Source organism: Aquarana catesbeiana, linkage group LG10, assembly GCF_042186555.1.
Source record: "Aquarana catesbeiana isolate 2022-GZ linkage group LG10, ASM4218655v1, whole genome shotgun sequence".
Lineage (NCBI taxonomy): Eukaryota > Metazoa > Chordata > Amphibia > Anura > Ranidae > Aquarana > Aquarana catesbeiana.
Genome location: NC_133333.1, coordinates 24,750,720 through 24,771,000, shown reverse-complemented (window position 1 = coordinate 24,771,000; position 20,281 = coordinate 24,750,720). Strand labels below are relative to the sequence as shown.

At 44.2% G+C, this 20,281-nt stretch overlaps 2 protein-coding genes across 2 annotated transcripts in view; one reads left to right on the top strand and one right to left on the bottom strand.

The window, feature by feature from the left end:
• IGLON5 (IgLON family member 5) overlaps positions 1-20,281 on the top strand; it is an 859,278-nt gene that overhangs the window by 837,771 nt on the left and 1,226 nt on the right. The window lies entirely within an intron of this gene.
• ETFB (electron transfer flavoprotein subunit beta) overlaps positions 1-20,281 on the bottom strand; it is a gene marked incomplete at its 5' end in the record, with an annotated part of 36,619 nt that overhangs the window by 15,330 nt on the left and 1,008 nt on the right. Inside the window, 2 exon segments of the mRNA XM_073601841.1 lie at positions 3,090-3,269; positions 15,139-15,297. Of these exon segments, the coding sequence (XP_073457942.1) occupies positions 3,099-3,269; positions 15,139-15,297 (330 nt within the window).

The window sequence follows — 20,281 nt, the reverse complement described above, 5'->3', positions numbered from 1 at the left end:
CTCTCCAGTCGACAGGGAGTGTCAGACTGCTGCAGAGAGGCCGCTGCTCACCCACAGATAGCGGTGGTCCTTCCCTGCAGCCTACAGAAGAGGATCCTGGACTTATGGCAAGATCAATTAAAGAAATAAACAGCAAAGCTTTGTTTGTTACCTTTCTTCTGCACATTTTATTTATCGGTATTGTCACAAAGGACAATTCCAATTAACCACCTCAGTACTGCCGTCCGTACATATACAGCAGGTCCTGGCACCGAGGTGGTTACACCGGGATGATCATGGTTGAGCCTAAATATTTATATGTCACTTAAATGTAAAAGTATTCCTAGCAGCTATACAGCCGCTGGTTACTTTTACAGGCGGTAGAGAAGGAGCCCCCCCTCACCTCCTGCAGCCACCTTTACCGGGCTCTCCTGTCCCATCGGGGAGCCCAGGAAGGATGTGACCGGCGGCAGCACTGGCTTCCCCTGGATACAGTGAGAGAACGGATATTGTTCCTCCCACTGTGTGACATCAGAAACTGATCACAGTTTGATCAGCTGATTCGGGGGCCAGAGGCGAGATTTAGGGTCTTCTAGACCCCCAGGACTCTCAATTAAGAGGACCTGTCACTGTCCATGCCATCACAAAGGATGATATTCATCTCTTGTGATTGCAATAAAAGCGATTCAAAATAAATAAAAAAGGTACAGGGTAAAAATAAAAAACATTAAAAAAAAAAAAAAAAAACACATTTTATTTAAAGGCGCAAAGGTGAATGTACACGATGGTCCCACACACAAATATATAAAATATATGATCGCACCACACGCAAGGCATCACAGTGAACACTGTCCATGCCCCTGAAGATGCACGCTTGTGACGAAACGTTGGGTAGAGCAAGGGACGAGTGACGTAGTGGTGTGGATGGAGGAGAGGCCGCCATTTTGTTGGTAGGAAGCGATCGACACTTTCCCTTTTGCTTGCATCACATACATTACATGTGAGTTTTATATGTAGCCCTTTTTGAAATAAATTTGCCCTTTTGTAGAATGTTTGCGCAACGAGAGCGTTTTTTTTAAATCTCTTATACATGTGACCACCGTGCCATACCTCTGGAGCATACTTTTTAGCCAAGCTAGATCTCTTGCCTAACTAGTGGATCGTTTGATGAATAGGAGGAACCGTGGATATTGTGTGTATTCCATACACTGGCGGTAAGAGTCACTTATATCGGGTGTTGGTGACGGTTCTCTCTCTCTCTCTCTCTTCATCTTATTTGAATTCTTCAGATGAACTATATTTTGATCAATAGATTATTTTTATATCATTGAATTTATTCCATATGAACTCTTTGTATATATACCACCATTTTTTAGCGCTACACCTTTTACCCTCTATTTGTATTATTCTACCCAACAATTTTGTGTTAGCAGCTTTTTATATTGCTCTTTTCTTTGTTCATATTTTAGCGCAATAAATCTTTCTTTTTTATACTTTTCCTTTTTTTATCAGTGAGAGCAATAATTCTAGCTCCAAACCCAAATCTTAACTGGCAAAGAAAGACTTTTAAAGCATCACCTATGGATAATTTAATGTACTGTAGTCTGTCATTGTTCCACAAGCGTGTAACGTTTGTCGTCTATTTACTTGGCATAACATATTTTACCAAAAAATTGGGTATTCTATTGTGTTCGTGTGCACTAAAATTCATTAAAGTGTATTTTTTCCAAGAAGATTGCATTTGAAAAATGCTGTGCAAATACTGTGTGACATCAAAAAAATTGGAACACCCACCGTTGTAGTCTCTTGGGCCTTAAAAAAAAAAACATAACGTTTCGGGGTTCTAAGTAATTTTCTAAATTATGGTTAACCTCTTTGCTGGGATTTTTAAGGCAATTTAGAAAAAAGAAATGTTATGTTATTTGTTTAAAAAAAAAAAAAAATGTATCTTAATTTTCCATATTTAATAAAACTGAGTTAGTTATTTGTAAAAAAAAAAAAAAAAAAGCTGTCGACAATATAGACACGATATTCCAATATACAGCTCCTCCCGTGTCACTCTCATTGTAAATAAAAGCTTCTATATACCTCAATTAACAATCAATTTGAGAAAAACCCTGGACAGCCGCACTCAAGAAAATGTGTTGCCTTTATTGAGTAAAAAAATCAAAAATACATGCCGCAGCAGAACGGACAGAAGAGCTGACGCGTTTCACACTACAAACAGTATTCCAGTCTAGAGGAGAGGTTCATTCCAAACTGACCTGCCTGGAGCGGTGATATTTCTTTCCCTGATACCTAGAGCTGCACGATTCTGGCTAAAATGAGAATCACAATTTTTTTGCTTAGAGGATAGATCATGATTCTCTCACGATTCTCGCGGCGTAACATCATCTTTCAAATTAAAACAAAAAAATTGGGCTAACTTTACTGTTTCATAGACTGTTTGGTAGACCGCCCAGATGCTTTCTTTGGACAGCTGAGTGAGCAGATAAAGTGTCTCCACTTGTTTATATGAAAGAATCAGCAACCTCTGCAGGAGAGTGTCAGGGGAGGTGAATCGAGATCACGATTTTTTAACGAATTAATTGTGCAGCTCTACCGATACCTCAATTAATGCCGCCCCATGAGGCATTGTAAAACTCTGACATTCACAGACATGATGGGAATTGTAGTTCCTGAACTGGGGAGGGCCATAGTTTGGAGACCCCTGCCTTAGGCAAAAGTAGAGGTTTGCTTTAATTGGGCTCCTTCATAAACACATGAACAGGTTTATGAAACTGGGGTTGGCAATTTCAACTCGACACGCCAGTTGTGTTGAAACTACAAATCCCATAAGACATTGCAAGACTGCCAGCCAACAGACATGACTTCCGGAGGCAGGAAGGGATTTGTATTTTTACCACAGTTGGAGTGCCGAGGTTGTCTACCCCTGTTCTAAAAACACACATGTATCTGCTATGTATGTAGCAATGCTATAACATCACACTTCCTTCTTATTTTGGGAAAGGGAAGGATCGCTCCTCACACAAATTTTAAGATTAGCTATACCAGAAGTCAATCTATACAAAAGGCCTAAAAAATGGTCAAAAGCAGGTGAAGGCCCTTACCTGATCCTGCTAGATGTGGCCGCTCTCCCTGAGTTTGCTGACAAGGTCCTCTACTGTCTCCACTTTCATGCCGGATTGTCTCTGTGGTGGATCCTCCACGCTGAGAATCTGTATTCGGCTTGCCGTGTCCACCCCAAGATCTGCCGGCTTCACAGTTTCAATCTTCTTTTTCTTTGCTTTCTAAGAAAGAATCACAAAAATGTTTACTAGGTGGTTCTGCCAGGTCATGTGATCTGAGCATTCAAAATGAGCTTCTTGTATTCCAATATGTACACCCCTGATAAAGCTGGGTGCAGTACATCGGCTCTTTACTGACATCAGGGATGCGCCGTGTCCCAGGGACAGAGTCACTGACCTGGAACAAAATCATTAAAAAAAAATTCTTGAATTCTGTACTCACTCCAGGTTGGAGATTCGCAGCAGGCAAAATGTATTCTTTAATTTTGGATAGCGTAAGAGAGGGTTTTAACACCGGGCAGATTTTTTTTTTCCACCATCTGTGCCCCATTGTGGAGATTTCCCTTCACTTCCTGTCCCATAGCGAAACAGGAAGTGAGAGGAAATCCCTGCAAATTAAGGGAATCCCTTGGGGTCCCCCAGGTCACCAGAACTAGTGTCCCCATTTGAAGATTTCCCCTCTATTACTTTTCTGGGGAAAACCCAAAATTTAGGAGTTTTTTTTACTTTTATTTTCAATGATAATGGTAAACAGGAAAAATAGAGAGGGCGATTCTCCCTAACGGGGGCACAGACAGCAATAAAACCTGCTTGTGTTCTAATCCTTCTCTACTCTATCCAAAACCAAAAAAAAGTTTTGCCTTTAGTTAGACTTTTACCCCCGTCCTGCCCAGGCAAATTTTCAGCTTCCAGCGCTGTCACACTTTGAATGACAATTGCGCGGTCATGCGACGCTGTACCCATATGACATTTTTATCATTTTTTTGAGACAGACAGAGCTTTCTTTTGGTTGTATATATATATATATATATATATATATATATATATATATATATATATATATATATATATATATATATATATATATATATATATATATATAGTTTTTCTTAGTTTCTTAGAGAATGTAGTAAATAGGTAATTTTTCTCCTTCACTGATGTGCGCTGATGAGGAGACACCAATATGCAGCACTGATGGGCACTAATGAGGAGACACTGATTGGCATCGCTGATGGGGCTGCACAGATAATCAGGGCACTGATTATCTGTATAGATCACCCATGTGAGGAAATGCCACTGATCCGCTCCACGCGATAACTGGCATTTCCTTGTTTACATGTGATCAGCTGCGATTGGACACAGTTGATCACATGGGTAAAGAGCCTCGTCATTGGCTCTTTACTGAAATCGGGGATGCGCTGTGTCCCAGGGACAGAGCGCGCTGCCCCTCATATGACGTCGTCCCAGATCGAGAGAGCAACCCCGCTGCTGTCATTTGTCTATACGGCGGGTGGAGGTGGTTAAAGCATGTTTATTGGCTAAACGGCCAAGCAACTAGCATTTTCACAATGAGGCGCCTGAAATTGCTAGAATATTATCTCTCTCTCTTCTCTCATATATATATATATATATATATATATATATATATATATATATATATATAATCTCTCATACATATACATACATGTCAGGTGTACTTTTAGATGATTTTTTGCTGTATTTACATCCTTCTATACAAGTCATGTGAATAAATCTAGTATACAAAAGGCATTTGAAATGCTCTTACTACATACGTCAGAACTAGGCCCCACCCCTCATCTCTTAAGTCAGGTGACAGAGACTACCTAGCACACTCAAATTATGAGGCATGTATTTGTATATTAGTGTTCCACATGTTTTGGGGACTTCTAGAAGCCATATGTGGCCATGCATATGGACACCCCACCAAATGATTGAGTTCAGATGTTTTTGGTGAAGGATACGGTTAATACTTCAGCATACAAAGACTTGTGTTCTTCCAACCTTGTGGTGAGGGCCCTTTTCTCTTCCAACCTGACTGTGCCCCCTGTAAAAAAACAGCTCTTTAAAGACATAGTTCTAGGAGTTTGGTGTGGAGGAACATAAGTGTCCTGCACAGATCCCCTGACCTCAACCCTACTGAACATCTATGGTGAACCTGCTCTTGTCAAACATCAGTATCTGACCTCACAAAATGTTCTTCTGGAAGAACGGGCACAAATTTCTATGAACACACACTGAATCTTGTGAGTGGAGGTAGCCCCAACAGGGATGCCAATGCCATAATAATGCCCATGGTTTTGGAATGAGATGTCCAACCAGCTCATATAGGTGTAATGGCCATACAATCTAAGGCCAATTTCACACGGGCTTCAGCTTGTATAAGAGCAGTGTGAACAGAAAGCTTTGTTGAAGCTTTTAAAGTACCATTTAGCTCCGGTTGGTAAATGTTGAAAACAGATCCTAATGGGAGTGTGGACTGCCACTTTAAGCAAGCTGCTAGCAGGCTTCAGTGGGCTATCAACACGCTTCAAGAAGTGCTGAAGCCTGGTAGCAGCTTGCTTAAAGCGGTTGTATAGTCTTTTTTTTTACTTTTACCTACAGGTAAGCCTATAATAAGGCTTACCTGTAGGTAAAAAAAATATCTCCTAAACCTTTACGGTTTAGGAGATATTCCCCTTGCTATGAGTCGCTGACTGCAGCGGCGCATGCGCACAGGGGATTCTCGGCTGAAGCCCAGCAGCTGCCGGACCTTGCCGAGTAAGAAATCTCCCGCGCGCATGCGCGGGAGTGATGACATCGCGGCTCCAGCCACTCACAGCGCTGGAACCGCGATACCCGGAAGACACGCCGAGGCAACATGACAGCTCCCTCGGCGTGGACCAGGTAAGATACCGACGCCTCGTTCTAAGGCAAGTATTTCATAATGAGCTAGTATGCGGTGCATACTAGCTCATTATGCCTTTTGCTTTACAGGGTTAAAAAAAAAAAAAAAATTGCGGGTATACAACCGCTTTAACCACTTGCTTACTGGGCACCCAAACAACCCCCCTCCTGCCCAGACCTGTCACTCTTTGAATGACAATTGCGCGGACATGCAACACTGTACCCAAATGAAATTTTTATCATTTTTTCCCATAAATAGAGCTTTTTGGTGGTATTTGATCACCTCTGGGTTTTTTATTTTTATTTTTTAAAAATTAAAAAAGACCAAATAATATAAAACTGTTTTGTATTTTTTTTTTTTTATGTTAATAAATTTGCTCCTTCATTGATGTACGCTGATGAGGCTGAACTGATGGGAACTGATATGCTGCACTGATAGGCACTAATAGGCGGCACAGGTGGGCACTAATAGGCGGCACTGGTAGCTGGCAGTGATGGGCACTGATCGCCACTGGCAGGCGACACTGATAGGCAGCACTGATGAGGCACCACTGGTGGGCATTGATAGGTGGCACTCGTGGGCACTGATAGGTGGCGCTGATGTACTTGTGGGCACTGATTGGTGGGCACTGTGGGCAAATATGAGGTGGCTTCGCCTCTCCCTGTTTTGGACCAATGTCCCTTCAACAGGAGTCGGTGATCGGCTTTATTTTTTCTCCTCATACTGTCAGCGTGAGAAGAAAAAAACGATTACCGATCCTCTGTTTACATCACACGATCAGCTGTCATTGGCTGACAGCTGATCACATGGTAAGGGGTTAGGATCGACCCCTTACTTGGATCTGTGATCACAGCACGCACCGCCGCGCCCCCTGCTCGCAAAAGGGAGGACGTCTATTGACGCCCTCCCGGCAAAGCAGATCCGCGCTGTAGCCCTCAACGCAGATCTGAAGGAGTTAAAGTGACAGTCAACACTCCCATTAAGATCTGTGTTCAACATTTACAAACTGGAGCCAAATGGTACTTTAAAAGCTTTAAAGCTTGCTGAAAGCTCTGCCAGTGCTTTATCAAAGCTTGCTGTTCACACTGCTCTTATACAAGCTGAAGCCTGTGTAAAACAGACCGAGGAGATGGGTTAGCATCTCTGGGTACTGGGATCTGTAAAGTTCATACAAGGGAGGAACATTTTGGGGTTGATTTACTAAAGGGAAAAAGACTGTGCACTTTGCAAAGTGCAGTTGCCCTTTTCAAGAGCAGTTGCTCCAGAGCTTGGTAAATGAGCAGAAGCTCTGCTGACTTCCATCATCCAATCATGTGCAAGCAAAAATGCAGTTTTTTAAATTTTCCTTGCACGTGATTGGGTACTCTTTGCAAAGTGAAGCCTTACCTCATTTACTAAGCTCTGGAACAACTGCATTTGCAGAGGGCAGCTGCACTCTGCAAAGTGCACAGTTTTTTTGCCTTTAGTAAATCAACCCCTTTATGTCTATATCTGGACTTTTGCTTTTGTCCCAGTGAAGGAAAGTTTTCATCTCCTTCACACCCAGAGATTGTTGATGCAACTCTGGCATTTATTTTAATTATTTACACAAAACCATCATCAAGGTCATAAACCTGGACAGTTGAAAAACGGAGCCTATGATGAAATAAATTCCACAGCAGAGGTCAGTTTTTTTTTGCCATTGTTCCGACTTCGATAAGGTGACTCGGAGCTCCCAATCCCCACTGTGGTCAGTGGTTCAGTCCGCCGGCACTTTGTTACTATTGCAATATAATGGCAGTAGGAGGAACCATAGAATAAAAGGGGACCAGATATGAGACACTCCTACAAGCGTCTAATTCTAAAGATTCTTTAACTGACAGTTTCTCATTAGAACAACATGAGAGATGAGCATTAAAGGATAAATAAACCTGGGAGCAAAAAGGTATTTTTTTTTGTAGCTTACCAGTCTTTAGATGTGTACTTACCTCCGGAAATGCTGAGCTGTGAGTGCCCACATAGCCGGTCCAACCATCCGGGGCGATTTGAAATCCCTGCTTTTCTCCATGCAGCGCTTCCAGAATGGACCAGGGTAATTCTTATTGGTCAGCGCTTGCACAGTGAAAGACTCTGATCTATCCTGGAAGTGCTACACAGAGAAAAGGGAGAATAGGAATTTCTAATCCCTAGACCGCTGGACTAGCTGTGTGGGCACTTACTGTACATCTCAGCATCTCCAGGGGTGAGTACAGCAGGGACCAGGGGGGGAAGCTATATGATGTGTGTTCACCTTTACAGAAAAGAAATGAAAAGGTAAACGGTTTTAATGGCTGAAGATTTTATGCACTAGAATAAACAAACCTACAAAGCAGATCCCCACACAGCCCCACCAAAATCCTACCTGAGCCCCATCTCGATCCAGTGATGGTCACGAGAGCAGAGGCTCTCTCAGGCCTCTCTCTCAGCTCACTGGCTCAGACACAGCAGTGGGAGCCACTGGATCCTCCTGCTGTCGATCACAGCCAGTGAGGAGGGTGAGAGGCAGAGCCACGCTCTTTGTGTCTTATGAAAACACACACAGCTGATTAGAGAACGAGCACATGAGTGTCCCCATAGCCAGCAGCTTGCTATGAGGGCACGTGGTGGGGAGAGGGGCCAGGAGCACAGTCGGGGGACCCGAGAAGAGGACGACTGGTGCTGCTCTGTGCAAAAACCATGTTTGTTATTTAAAGCGGAGTTCCACCCAAAAAGGAAAGCTCCACCACTCCGCTGCCACATTAAGTGTCCTATTAATAAAAGTCAGCAGCTACAGTATTTGTAGTTGCTGACTTCATTTTTTTTCTGCAGGAGCTCCTCTTTAAAAAACAAAACGGTGAGCCTTTAGAATCACTTTAAGCCCCGGTTCACACCAGTGCGATTTGTTATGAGATTTGACAGTTCAAAAATCACATGACAAGTCTCACCCCATTGCCAGCAAAGGAGCCATTCAAATTGCTGCAACCTAAAAAAAGGGACCTGCACTACATTTTTGTGATTTAATTGCGACTTGCATTGACTTCTGTTAAATGAAGTTGCAAGCTGCAATGAGATTGGGAGGTCCAAATTGCACCGGTCTGTGGCTTTGAAATCGCACTGGTGTGAACCGGGGCTAAGTGCGGAAAATACCTGTTGATCCTGTCCGGAATCTTGTGTCCTTGTACTTTCCTGTAGACCAGGGATATGCAATTAGCGGACCTCCAGCTGTTCCAAAACTACAAGTCCCATCATGCCTCTGGGTGTCATGCTTGTGGCTGTCAAGAGTCTTGCTATGCATCATGGGACTTGTAGTTCTGCAACAGCTGGAGGTCTGCTAATTGCATATCCCTGCTGTAGACTGAACGCTCAGAAAACGTTATCAACTTTTCCAGCCATCTTCTGCGTACTATAAAGCAACACCGCTCTATGTAATTGTAGGAGTTGTTTGTAGTCCAAATCAGGAGAGCAACCTAGGGTGACAACTCTGCTCCTTTAAAGATGCAGTACGGCGAGTGTGGTCACCATCAAACAGGAAGTGTATTACTGGCAGAATCACCAGATGAAAAAATTGGGGGAACAAAAATGAATGTAGCCCCCACATTCTAAGGGCTGGCAATACATTAGTCTTCTTTTTGGGTTTAGATTTGCATTAAAGGAAGAGTTCTGCCCCCCAAGAAAAAATGAAAAGTCAGCAGCTGCAAATACTGTAGCTACTGACTTTTATTATTAGGACACTTACCAGTCCAGGGATTTTAACTACTTCCATACCGAGCCACCATTCAAGGTATAGGAAACCATCAGCAAAGACTTTCGGCTTCACAGCCGGTTCCCTACTGCACTGCGCTTTCTAACTGGCCCAGCCACAGAGGAAGGAGCCGAACTTCCGAGGCATGGCACCGCGGCGCTGTCTCCCGGAAGTGGAGAAGGGTACCTGTCAAAAACAGGTTAACCCCCCCCCCCCCGAAAGTTCCAAAATGTGGCACTGGAGGGGAGGGGGAGCATATAAGCAGAAGTTTCACTTTTGGGTATTACTCCGCTTTAGGCATCTTCTTTGCAGGTGACGCTTTTTTGCAGTTTTATTTTAGCGACAAAACCACATGTATTATGTGGTCATTCATTCAGCAGGTTAAGTGCATCTCAGAACTGTCATTCATTCAAAGGAGATTTGCTACTTTGAAGGAATATCTGGACCGCCGTTTGATGTGCGTTTCCAACGCATGTCAAAGACGCACAGCAAAGCTCCTGTATACAGATGTCAAAAGGGGCAGTGCGCCCCCCCCCCCCCCCCCCACGTGACATCTGTTCCTGGTCACAAACCTTATTAGCAATCAGAGAACCATTGCTCCGATTTGTTCACTAGGGAGCTAAACGTCACATCCCTTGGCAGCGCAGCCCAGCGCCCCCCCCAGTTGAAATGAATGCCTCATAGCATATAAAAAAAAAGGGAGAGATCAAAACATCATTGATGTCTCTGCTGCAGTTGATGGCAGGCAAGAGAGAGGAGACAAATTCATGTATAGCTGCTCCCCCTGCTGCCAGGACAGAGTACTGCTGGGGAAAAGGTGCTACTATACCCCAAATCTGGCTACTTACAAAAGGTAATTTCCAGTAAATTTTTACCAGGATTGCAAATAAATCACCAAAAACAAAGATTTCTTTGCAAGTGATCAGACTTTTCTGCAGGGTGTGGTGGATTGCTTTGCATTTTCATATCGAGGGCCCATTCACATCCATGTGTTGTGGCAATCTGTACTGAGACTCACACATTGCCACAATGCATGGCAACTAACCTGCTCACCTTTGTTGTGAATGGCACTTCAACGTAAAGTCTGCACCACATACAGTGCATTGTGTTTTGAGGGGAAAAAAAACAAAAAAAAGGTTATGCAATGGTCTTCATCTACTGTAGTCTATAGAGCTTTGGTAGCTCATTAATAGTGAATGGGCTCTGCTGCAACGCATGCGTTACATAGTTTGTCAGGTTGAAAAAAGACACAAGTCCATCCAGTTTAACACACCGCAATGGATCACTGTGTGAATGGACTGTAAAACGTGTGTCTGTTCCAATTGCCCAGCTCTGTAAAATGGGGGAGACGGACGGGAAGGCGGCGATTGGACGGTGGGCCGTGTTTGGAGGTGGTGCGGGCCCCCCCCTTACTCGCACCCCACCCGGACGGGTCGGTGGCCATCCATGTCCTTACCTTTTAGGAAGTGGTGCTGGATCCGGGGTAGGGCTCCTGGAAGCTGCCCCCTCCGCCCCTCCAGCTTGCTGAGGGAAGAGCCGGGCTGTTGCTTCTCCTCCCGTCCAAACAGGAAGAGGGACTCAGGACCCACTTACTGATTGGTCGGAGGAGAAGCAGGAAGACATCAGCAAATATTAATTTGCTAATGATATACAACTGGGTGGGCTCAGGACGCAGTGCTCTGCACCCCGAGCCCACTTTTTTTGAAGCCAATTAGAGCATTAGGCTTTAATCATGTGCTTCAAAAAACAAACATTGAAATCCATGGGTCCAGCGCACTGCATGTATATTAGGGGCTAGGCGCATGGATTAGGGGGGTGGCGCCCATAATGGAGCGGCCGCCACTGATTCACATCCATGCGTTTTTCAGCCGATGCGTTTTTGGAAAGTGTCAAGGATTTTTCCCACAGCAGATTGCGGGCTCTTCAATGGAGCCGCATCAGAAACAAAAGTGTTTTTTTTTTTTTTTTTTAAGCTGGTTGCTAAGGAGCAGGTCGGGAAGCTGGCCGCCGCTTCCTTTAACCACTAGTCACCCGCCCACTGTCATATGACGGTGGGATGAGGCAGCTCTCATTCTGGGCGGACATCATTTGACGTGATCGCCTTCCCGAGCCACTAGGGGGCCGCGTCACTGGGGACCCAATGCGCGTGCCCGGCGGCTGCGATGTCCGCCGGGCACCCGCGATTGCCCAGTAACTGAGCAGGACCGTGGATCTGTGTATGTAAACACACAGATCCATGTCCTGTCAGAGGAGAGGAGACCGACTGATGAGTCATCAGCTGTCAGCGGGATTCCCCGCTGACAGCTAAATGTGGAAAAAAAAACCAAGGAAAAGAACGTTGTGGGATCCCCCCCCCCTTCGGGTCTGGTATAGATTTGGAAGGTAACCCAGTGCCATGTTTATTTTTTTTGGCGTGGGGTTACCTTCCAAATCTATACCAGACCCGAAACTGGTATGAGTTATCTCACAACGTTTTTTCCCCCCTTTTATTTTAGGGTCCCCCCTAAAATCCATACCAGACCCTTATCTGAGCATGCAGGTCAGGAAAGTGGGGGGGTTGTGGAGCCTCATTTCCTCTATTAGGTCCGCAGTCTGACGGTCCTCTCAAGCATTTTATATATTGAGTATTATGGGCGGCCCTTTGGTGAGGTCAGGGGTCACATTTGAGGCCCCCTTTAGCTCATAAAATGGACAATCACCGCCCCAGACATGTATCCCCCCATCCTTATGTAAGTAGGTCCTGTAGGAAGTCCGTGCCAATCATCCCTTCAGCAATTTTTGGTTAAAAACCAGCATTGCTAAGAAAAGGTTAAAGAACACAAAGCTTTTTTCTTTTTTTTTTTCTCCCTCAATCAGCTTAACAGATTTCAGGAAAAGCAAACCCGTTAAGTGTTTGTTTTGGGAAACCCATTAAAAGAAAAAACACACATCCGAAGTCCAAATTTCAGGCGTGTTGAATATGAATGTTTTAGCTCACAGCAGCTGTATGGTTCATGGATGGAGCAGTTTCAGCAAAGGCTAATTAGCGCTTCTGTAAACACGCCGTTCCCCGCTTGAGCAGTATATAAAGCCCAGGATAAAGATCGCAGCAGCCTAATTCCTACTTAATATGCCCATTACAAAACGTAGAGGAGCCCCTCCGCCCGAAGCAGAGCATAACTTGCAAAGGGCTCATTCGTATTCTGCGCTGCAAAAAGAAAATTCTAATAGAAGCTGCTTAAAAATTGTCAGTAAAACCCCCAGATATTTTGTTTATATTATTGGCTCGATAATTGAATTGCTCTTACTGTGCGCTCAACATTTCTTTCATTACACTATTCTTAGAGGAGAATGACGGAATCAACCAGATATTTATTATCCAACTTCCTTATTCAGAATTGGATATGGAGGAAGCCATACTCTGCTCCCCGCCCTCCCTTTAGACATGCATGCTCCTCCCTCTTGGCCACTGGGTGTTGCTGCCAACATCAGCTGTGCAATCTGTTCCAGAACCAGGTGTGATAGAGAATGCAATCAAGCAACTGATCAGCAGATTGCACATCTCAAGTCTGCAGAGCCCAGCAGGAAGGAGCATGCATGTTTTAAGGGATATGTTTTTTTTTTAAACGCTTAACCACTTCAGCCCCGGAAGATTTGGCTGCTGACTGACCAGGCCAGTTTTTGCGATTCGCCACTGCATCACTTTAACTGACAATTGCACCCAAACAAAACTGACGTCCTTTTTTTCCCATAAATAGAGAGGGGGAGGTCTCCCCCTACAGTGCAGTACCCGACAGGAGGAGAGACCTATGGTCATTCAAAGCAATAAACTCCTTACGATTATTACTACAGTATCGGAGTTTTTTCCCCTTTTTTCTTCTTATCCATGGAACCTCTGAGAAACGAGTCTCCCTCCTGTCGCTGAAGTAGAAATAACATCTTTGAGTGGGTGGCGCTCGCGAGCAGGACCAGGACATCGATATCCACCTGTCCCTGCAGAGGGTTATATCTGCAAGCTCGTATGACCTCGCTGACGTCGGCACATGCAAATACAGGGGATATCGCCTAAACCGTTCAGGTTTAGGAGATATCCAGGGTAGCTACAGGTAAGCCTATAATAAGGTGTGGTGTAAGGCTTTACAACCGCTTTAAGAGGGTAGATAGAATAGGCTTAGAATAGGTGTTGGAGTAGATGAAAGCTTAGCTGGATTCTGACTGGAATTACACTTTAAGCATGTGAAAAAAACACATATCCCTTTAAAACATGCATCCTTCTTGCAATCCCCTGAGTGCTGCAGACTTTAGCTGTGTAATCTGCTGATCAGATGCTTGATTGCACTCTATCAGACCTGCTTCTGAAACAGACTGCACAGCAAATGCCTGCAACAACTAGTGGCCAACAATGAGGAGCATCTAAAGGGATGCTGGCATAGTTAGGTTTTGACTGGAATTACACATCAAACCAGTCTCTGCTCCACTATCTGACAGTGAGGTGCTAAGGTACGTAGGCATTATGTGACTGATACAAGCAAAAAAATAAAATAAAAAAATGATTTGAGCTTATGTGATTTATGGCCAGTTATTGTTAGGATCGTATTTAATGCTCACATGTAACAAGTTCTAATATGTTTACACGACTGGCCAGCAGACATTTTGACTGCTTAGACAATATCCAAACAATTCACTTAATACCATTCCCATCATAGGGAAACACAAATGTGGTTGATTTACTAAAACTGAAGCGTGCAAAATCTGGTGCAGCTCTACAAAGAAACCAATCAGCTTCCAGTTTTTTTTTTTTGTCAAAGCTTAATTGAAGAAGCTGAAGTTAGAAGTCGATTGGGTACCATACACAGCTGCACCAGATTCCGAGTGCTCCAATTTTAGTAAATTAACCCAAGTGCTTCCTGCCTACAAATAGAAAAAAAAACAACAAAAAAACTGCGCTATATAGTGAATTGTGAAAAAACAGTATATGCAGTAAACACATACATGTGTATCAATGATATCAAATCAATAGTACAAAATTAATATCAAAGTTCATTAGTGTAAAGGAAACAAGAGAAGTCCCCTAGCAGTTCTCTGTGAGATTCCAGTGAGAGATGGGAAACGAACACACCCAGCACAGTGAACCTCCACCACGAAGTATATGCACTTACCACATGGGAAGCGCAAATAGGCACATCTCAGGACAGCATCCGGGTAGGGCTGCTAAACAGTGGAGACATTCCTCTGGATACCACTATGGATGGTGAGCATATAAGCTGAATTCAGGTGTGCTATCTACGATCTCCCTTCATGTAGCGTGGCTCCGACCAAGTGGAGAATGTGGTTGACACACACAAGTGGAGAAAGCCACTGCAAATAATGACCACATAAGCTTCCTGCCTACATGAGGGTCCAAATCCCAGGAGACCTCACAGACCAATAATTACTCTGGTAAACAAAATGACAGTCTGCTAGCTTACCATGATGTTCGGTAAAGTGGCGTATCGCGGCTCGTTCAGTCTCAGGTCTGCGGTCACCACAGTGGGGAGGTGTAAGCTGATGGTCTCCAGCCCGCCATCGATTTCTCGGACAACGGTCAGTTTGTCTCCTTCTATCTTAACTTCTGATGCAAACGTTGCCTATGGAAAGAAAGGGAGGTCATGGCCAACACTCTGAAGCTGCCAATGATGGGCTGTCTGCTAGTAAAAGTACTCAAAAGTGCTGAAACCTTAAGCTATTATTATTGCTATTCCAGGTATTCAAAAAATATATCCTATACTCATTTGTACCTTTTCACTTGAGGTGGTCAGCTGTTTATAAATAACCAGTCCTTCAAGCGGAAGTAAACCCATCCATAAAACAGTTTAATTTCCGGCACGAGCCGGAAATTTAACACTCCCATTGGTTGTGCTCTCAACCAAACTGTCAAACCGTCCAATGGCTGGTGTCATAACTGATCACATGTGCAGCATCATGACAGTTGTAGATTAAACAGAGGCAAAGATGGCAGCTTCCTTGGCTGAAAGCGATAGGGGGGTTTACTTACATTTTCAGTGGAGATGTGCCAAGACAAGATCAGGTAGTAACACTTATTCTAATACCTGAAAACAAGCTGGTAGACTTGAAGCAGAATTAGGCTCCTTTCACACGGGGTGGATCCGTTTGACAGACTCCGCTTGCATCGCTCCATTGATCTCCACTGAGCAGGCGGGTGACTGGTCCGTATACACTCACTGTGCAGAGACGGACCTGTCAAGAGTCCCCCTCTCCTCTATGGGGAAATCGGATGCAAAGGGACCGTCTGTCTGCTTTCAGGACCACCATACCTCTGGATTTGGCGGACAGGATCAGATCGGATATCAGTGGATATCAGTGGACATGTGTCTGCTGACATCCACCGCTCCATAGGGGAGAATAGATGGTCTGATCAGGTCCACCTGAAAAACTGACAGGCGGACCTGATCAGACACAGCCTGTGTGAAAGGGGCCTTAAACTCCAAGAATAAAAAATTGCTACACGGTAGAATTTTTTAGCAGAAAGACATGCAAAGTCTTTTCTGCCAAAAAAATCTCTTTCCCCTGGGAGTTAGAATGTGTACACTGTACAGCACATGCACTGTGCAGTTGGCACACCTGACTTACTCCTGGCATCTGTATGATGCCCAAACATGCTAGGTGACAGGGACAATGTAACGCCTGTGTGCATGTGCAGGAGTTACATTATAATTGGCTGCACCAATGGCTGGAGGAGGATCACTGCAGGATTCTGAAGAATAGGCAGTGAAGATGGCAGCAGAGAACACAGCAGTGACAGGCGCCTGTACCCATTACTGCTGGAGGACAGCAAAGGAGGTAGCTATGCGCCATAATCAGCAAGTTTGTTGTGCATACCTGCGGATTATGACCCCCCCCCCCCACCCCCAGGTGGTTACTTCTCTTTTAAAATGATGCCGTGTAGAGCAAAGTTAAAAGGATCATTTGGTGTAACGGCCTAAAAGTTTGTGGGAAACCCCTGAACTTGTGACAGTGGTGTTAGTTTACTAAAACTGGAGAGTGCAAAATTTGGTGTAGCTGTGTATGGTAGCCAATCAGCTTCTAACTTCAGTTTGTTCAACTAAGCCTGGACCCCAAAAAAAAAAAAAAACCTGGAAGCGGATTAGTTTCTATGCAGAGCTGCACCAGATTTTGCACACTTAAGTTTTAGCAAATCAACCCCAATGTATGTTTAGACAAGTTTAAAAAAAAAAACAGTAGAGGCACTGTCCCATTGGGAAGGGCACCCCATCCCTCCTCCACAGGAGATGCCGCTCTTTAGGAGGAGAAGCAGGCCCTGCAGACAGCCAAAGATGTGATGGTACATGCACGTCCAACTCTCCTGTAGAATTTAAAGACAACTTTTATAGTATAACTAAAGGCAAAACTTTTTTTTTGTTTTGGATCAAGTGCAGAGAAATTAGAACACCTGTCAGTTTTTATTTTCATCTGTGTCCCCTTTTTTTTTAAGCCCGTGGTGTGTGTGACTCCACGTGGTGCAAGAAAAAAAAGAAAAAAAAAAGCGCACACCAGAAAGTAAAAACACAAAAACGTGCACAGGGTGTACACATAGTCCTCCTCCAAAGAGAAGGGACCCTAGCTCTGATCCCCGGGACTGGGGAACTTCACATGGTCCATCTGACCGAAACCAGACGGACCCCGTTCCCTGGGAGGTCTGCCGAACTGACCAACCCAAGTACTAGGTGAGGCTCCCCCGAAGGGAAACCCCATAAGAGAGGGCGAACCAAGCCAGAAGCCCAAGTCCACCCCCTCCCAAGACGTTCAGGGCAACCCCAAGGACCTACACCCTACCAGTCAGATGTGAAAAAGTATACATCAACAAAAAAGAGAAAGTGATACAACAAAACACACAAATAAATAAATAAAGTGGGGAGAAGGAAGTAGAGAAGTGAAAGGTGCCATTGTGCATTACAATGGCCAGCCCTTTGGACAGGAATAAAAAAAATAAAAATCCTCTGGACCTGGCCAAAAGGCTCGGCCCTAGAGGCAGGTGTTAAGAAGTGTGGAAGTGCAGTGACCTTGGTGCCATAACTCAAAGTGATCCTCACTCACAGCGAGATTACGGCACCCCCTGGACTGCCACTCCAGGGGCACATGGAGCACGGGCTTTTTTCGAGACCCGGCCTTCGGCCAGACCAATTAGCGAGATTCACCCTATTTGGCCTAGTGACCATTTTTATAGAGAGTGAATGTAACAGAAAATGACACATTTTGGGTTGTCCCCAGGAAAGAAATAGAGAGGAAATCTTCCAATGGGCACACTAGTTCTGGTGATCTGGGGGGTCCCCAAGGAATTCCCTTAATTTGCAGGGATTTCCTCTCACTTCCTGTTTAGCTATGGGACAGGAAGTGAAGGGAAAGCTCCGCAATCACAGATGGTGAGGGAAAAATAAAATAAAATCTGACAGGGGTTACAACCCTCCCCTGCTCTATCCAAAATGAAAAGAAAAAAAAAAAAAGTTTTGCCTATAGTTCTACTTTAGAGTACAAGGTCTCAAAATGCTTTACTAAGCAGGAAGAACGGCTTTTAACATGTAATCAGCCAATATGCTCCCTGTACACATAAAAATAAAACTATATGTGGAAATAAGAATAACATTCCAAAAGGAGATGTATGACCGAAACCATTCTGGCCATACTTCTCCTGTCTAGACCAGTGTTTCTCAACTCCAGTCCTCAAGGCGCCCCAACAGGTCATGTTTTCAGGATTTCCCTCAGATGAATCGGCTGTGGTAATTACTAAGGAAGTGAAACTGATCAAATCACCTGTGCAAGATAATGGAAATCCTGAAAACATGACCTGTTGGGGCGCCTTGAGGACTGGAGTTGAGAAACACTGGTCTAGACTATAACTAGCTGTTGCCTGATGTCACAGAGCTATAGTGCAGGGAGAATGATAATAATGTCATGATCTGCCCCTATGCCTGACCATCAGCTGGCTCAGCCTCTCAGTGTGCAGCTGAGAGCCTGAGCCCAGCCGCTTTTGCCCCCTCCCACAGCCCGGCTCTCCAGTGAGCACTGCAGGGGCAGAGCAGAGAGCGGTGACTGACATTCACCACCCTCTGCTCAGAGCAGACTTGAGAGCTGAGCAATCAGTAGGTCTTTGATCATTCAGTTCTCGATGTAGAAGCAGCAGGGGGATTAATGCTGCAGCCAGTTAGGGGAGCACGTAAATTTGTCATTTTTTTTATTTCCTGCACTTCTCTTTTAACCCACATAAATAAACTGATCACTGTAATAAAAATGCTCTAAAAACTTTTCTTACACAAGGTTTTATTACAGGCTTATACTAATCGGAACTAGTTTCCAAAACGAAGGATAACTACTTTCATGTAAAATACTTTTATCCTTCTTACCTAGCCCCACACCTTAACACATGTAACACCCCCACCCCTCCCCTGCACCGGATCCAGCCTTAAGGCAGCCATACATAAACTGAATTTCAGCCGGTTCTGCAGGGACCAGCCAAATTTTGATCCGTGTATGGGCAGGCTGGTTGTTCAGAAGTCGATCTAGTGATTGACTTCTATACAACCAGCTTGTCAGGTTTTTCCCGATCGATCAGTGCTAGTGTCACTAATCAGCGCATTCTAATGGCAGGGAAGACTCCCCGCTGTCAGTATACAATGACTTAGCAAGAAGGATTCCTCTGTCCACTTCAATTCAAGTGTGCGGATGGTGGAAATTGGGTATTTTTTTCTGCTTCGTTCAACCCACTGGTTGAAAAAAAATAAAAATAAATAAATAAATCATTCACAGCAAGCCGTGGAATACAGGCAAGACTGCAGTCAGAGCAGGAGAGAAGGTTGCTTTTAGTAAAGAGTAACCACTTTTGTTTAGAAGAAATATTCCCCTCTGGGTGATCTATACATTGCACAGATTTTAAACAAACATTGTTGCAGATTCCTCTTTTGTTATTCTAAATAAATAGCCGTTTGTTTCTCTGTGTCCGTGTGCCAAGTGAATCTGTGAGTGGTTTTATAATCATCAATCAGCTGCTGCACTTGCAGGGCTCTGAGAAAAGTGGCAGGGTCTGCATTCCTTTAGATTTGATTTCCCATTGGGAGTATCTCACCAAAAATTACTTTTTTGTTGCAGGGGATGTCCAAAATATGACTTGTATCTTAGTGCAGACTTCTGGGGAAATCAGTAAGCCAACCACACAGCAGGAAATTACATTTCGGGGGGGGGGGGGGGTGTTCTGTACACCATGTGTGTGTGTACAAAATCCCGGCCAGCATTTTAAAGAAAATTACAGAGCCGCAGATTGGAAAGGTCATTTTTAATAACATTGAATCACAATATGACTTGTGTCACAATTGTATATGCTGCAGTATTATTCTTTTTTTATTTGCTAAATTTGTTTCCCACAAAAGTGGAGTTACCCTTTAATAAGGTTAGGTAAGCTGGTTAATTGTAGTTTATGTGAGATAGAGTTTTCTTTTAGTGGCCTGTGTTGGCGGGTTTTTGTTTCGCATTTTCATACAAGTCCCTGGCAATAATAAAACCTGCTTAAAGAAGAAGTGCACTTGTCAAATTTGGAATAATCGCAGAAATACCTGCGATTAC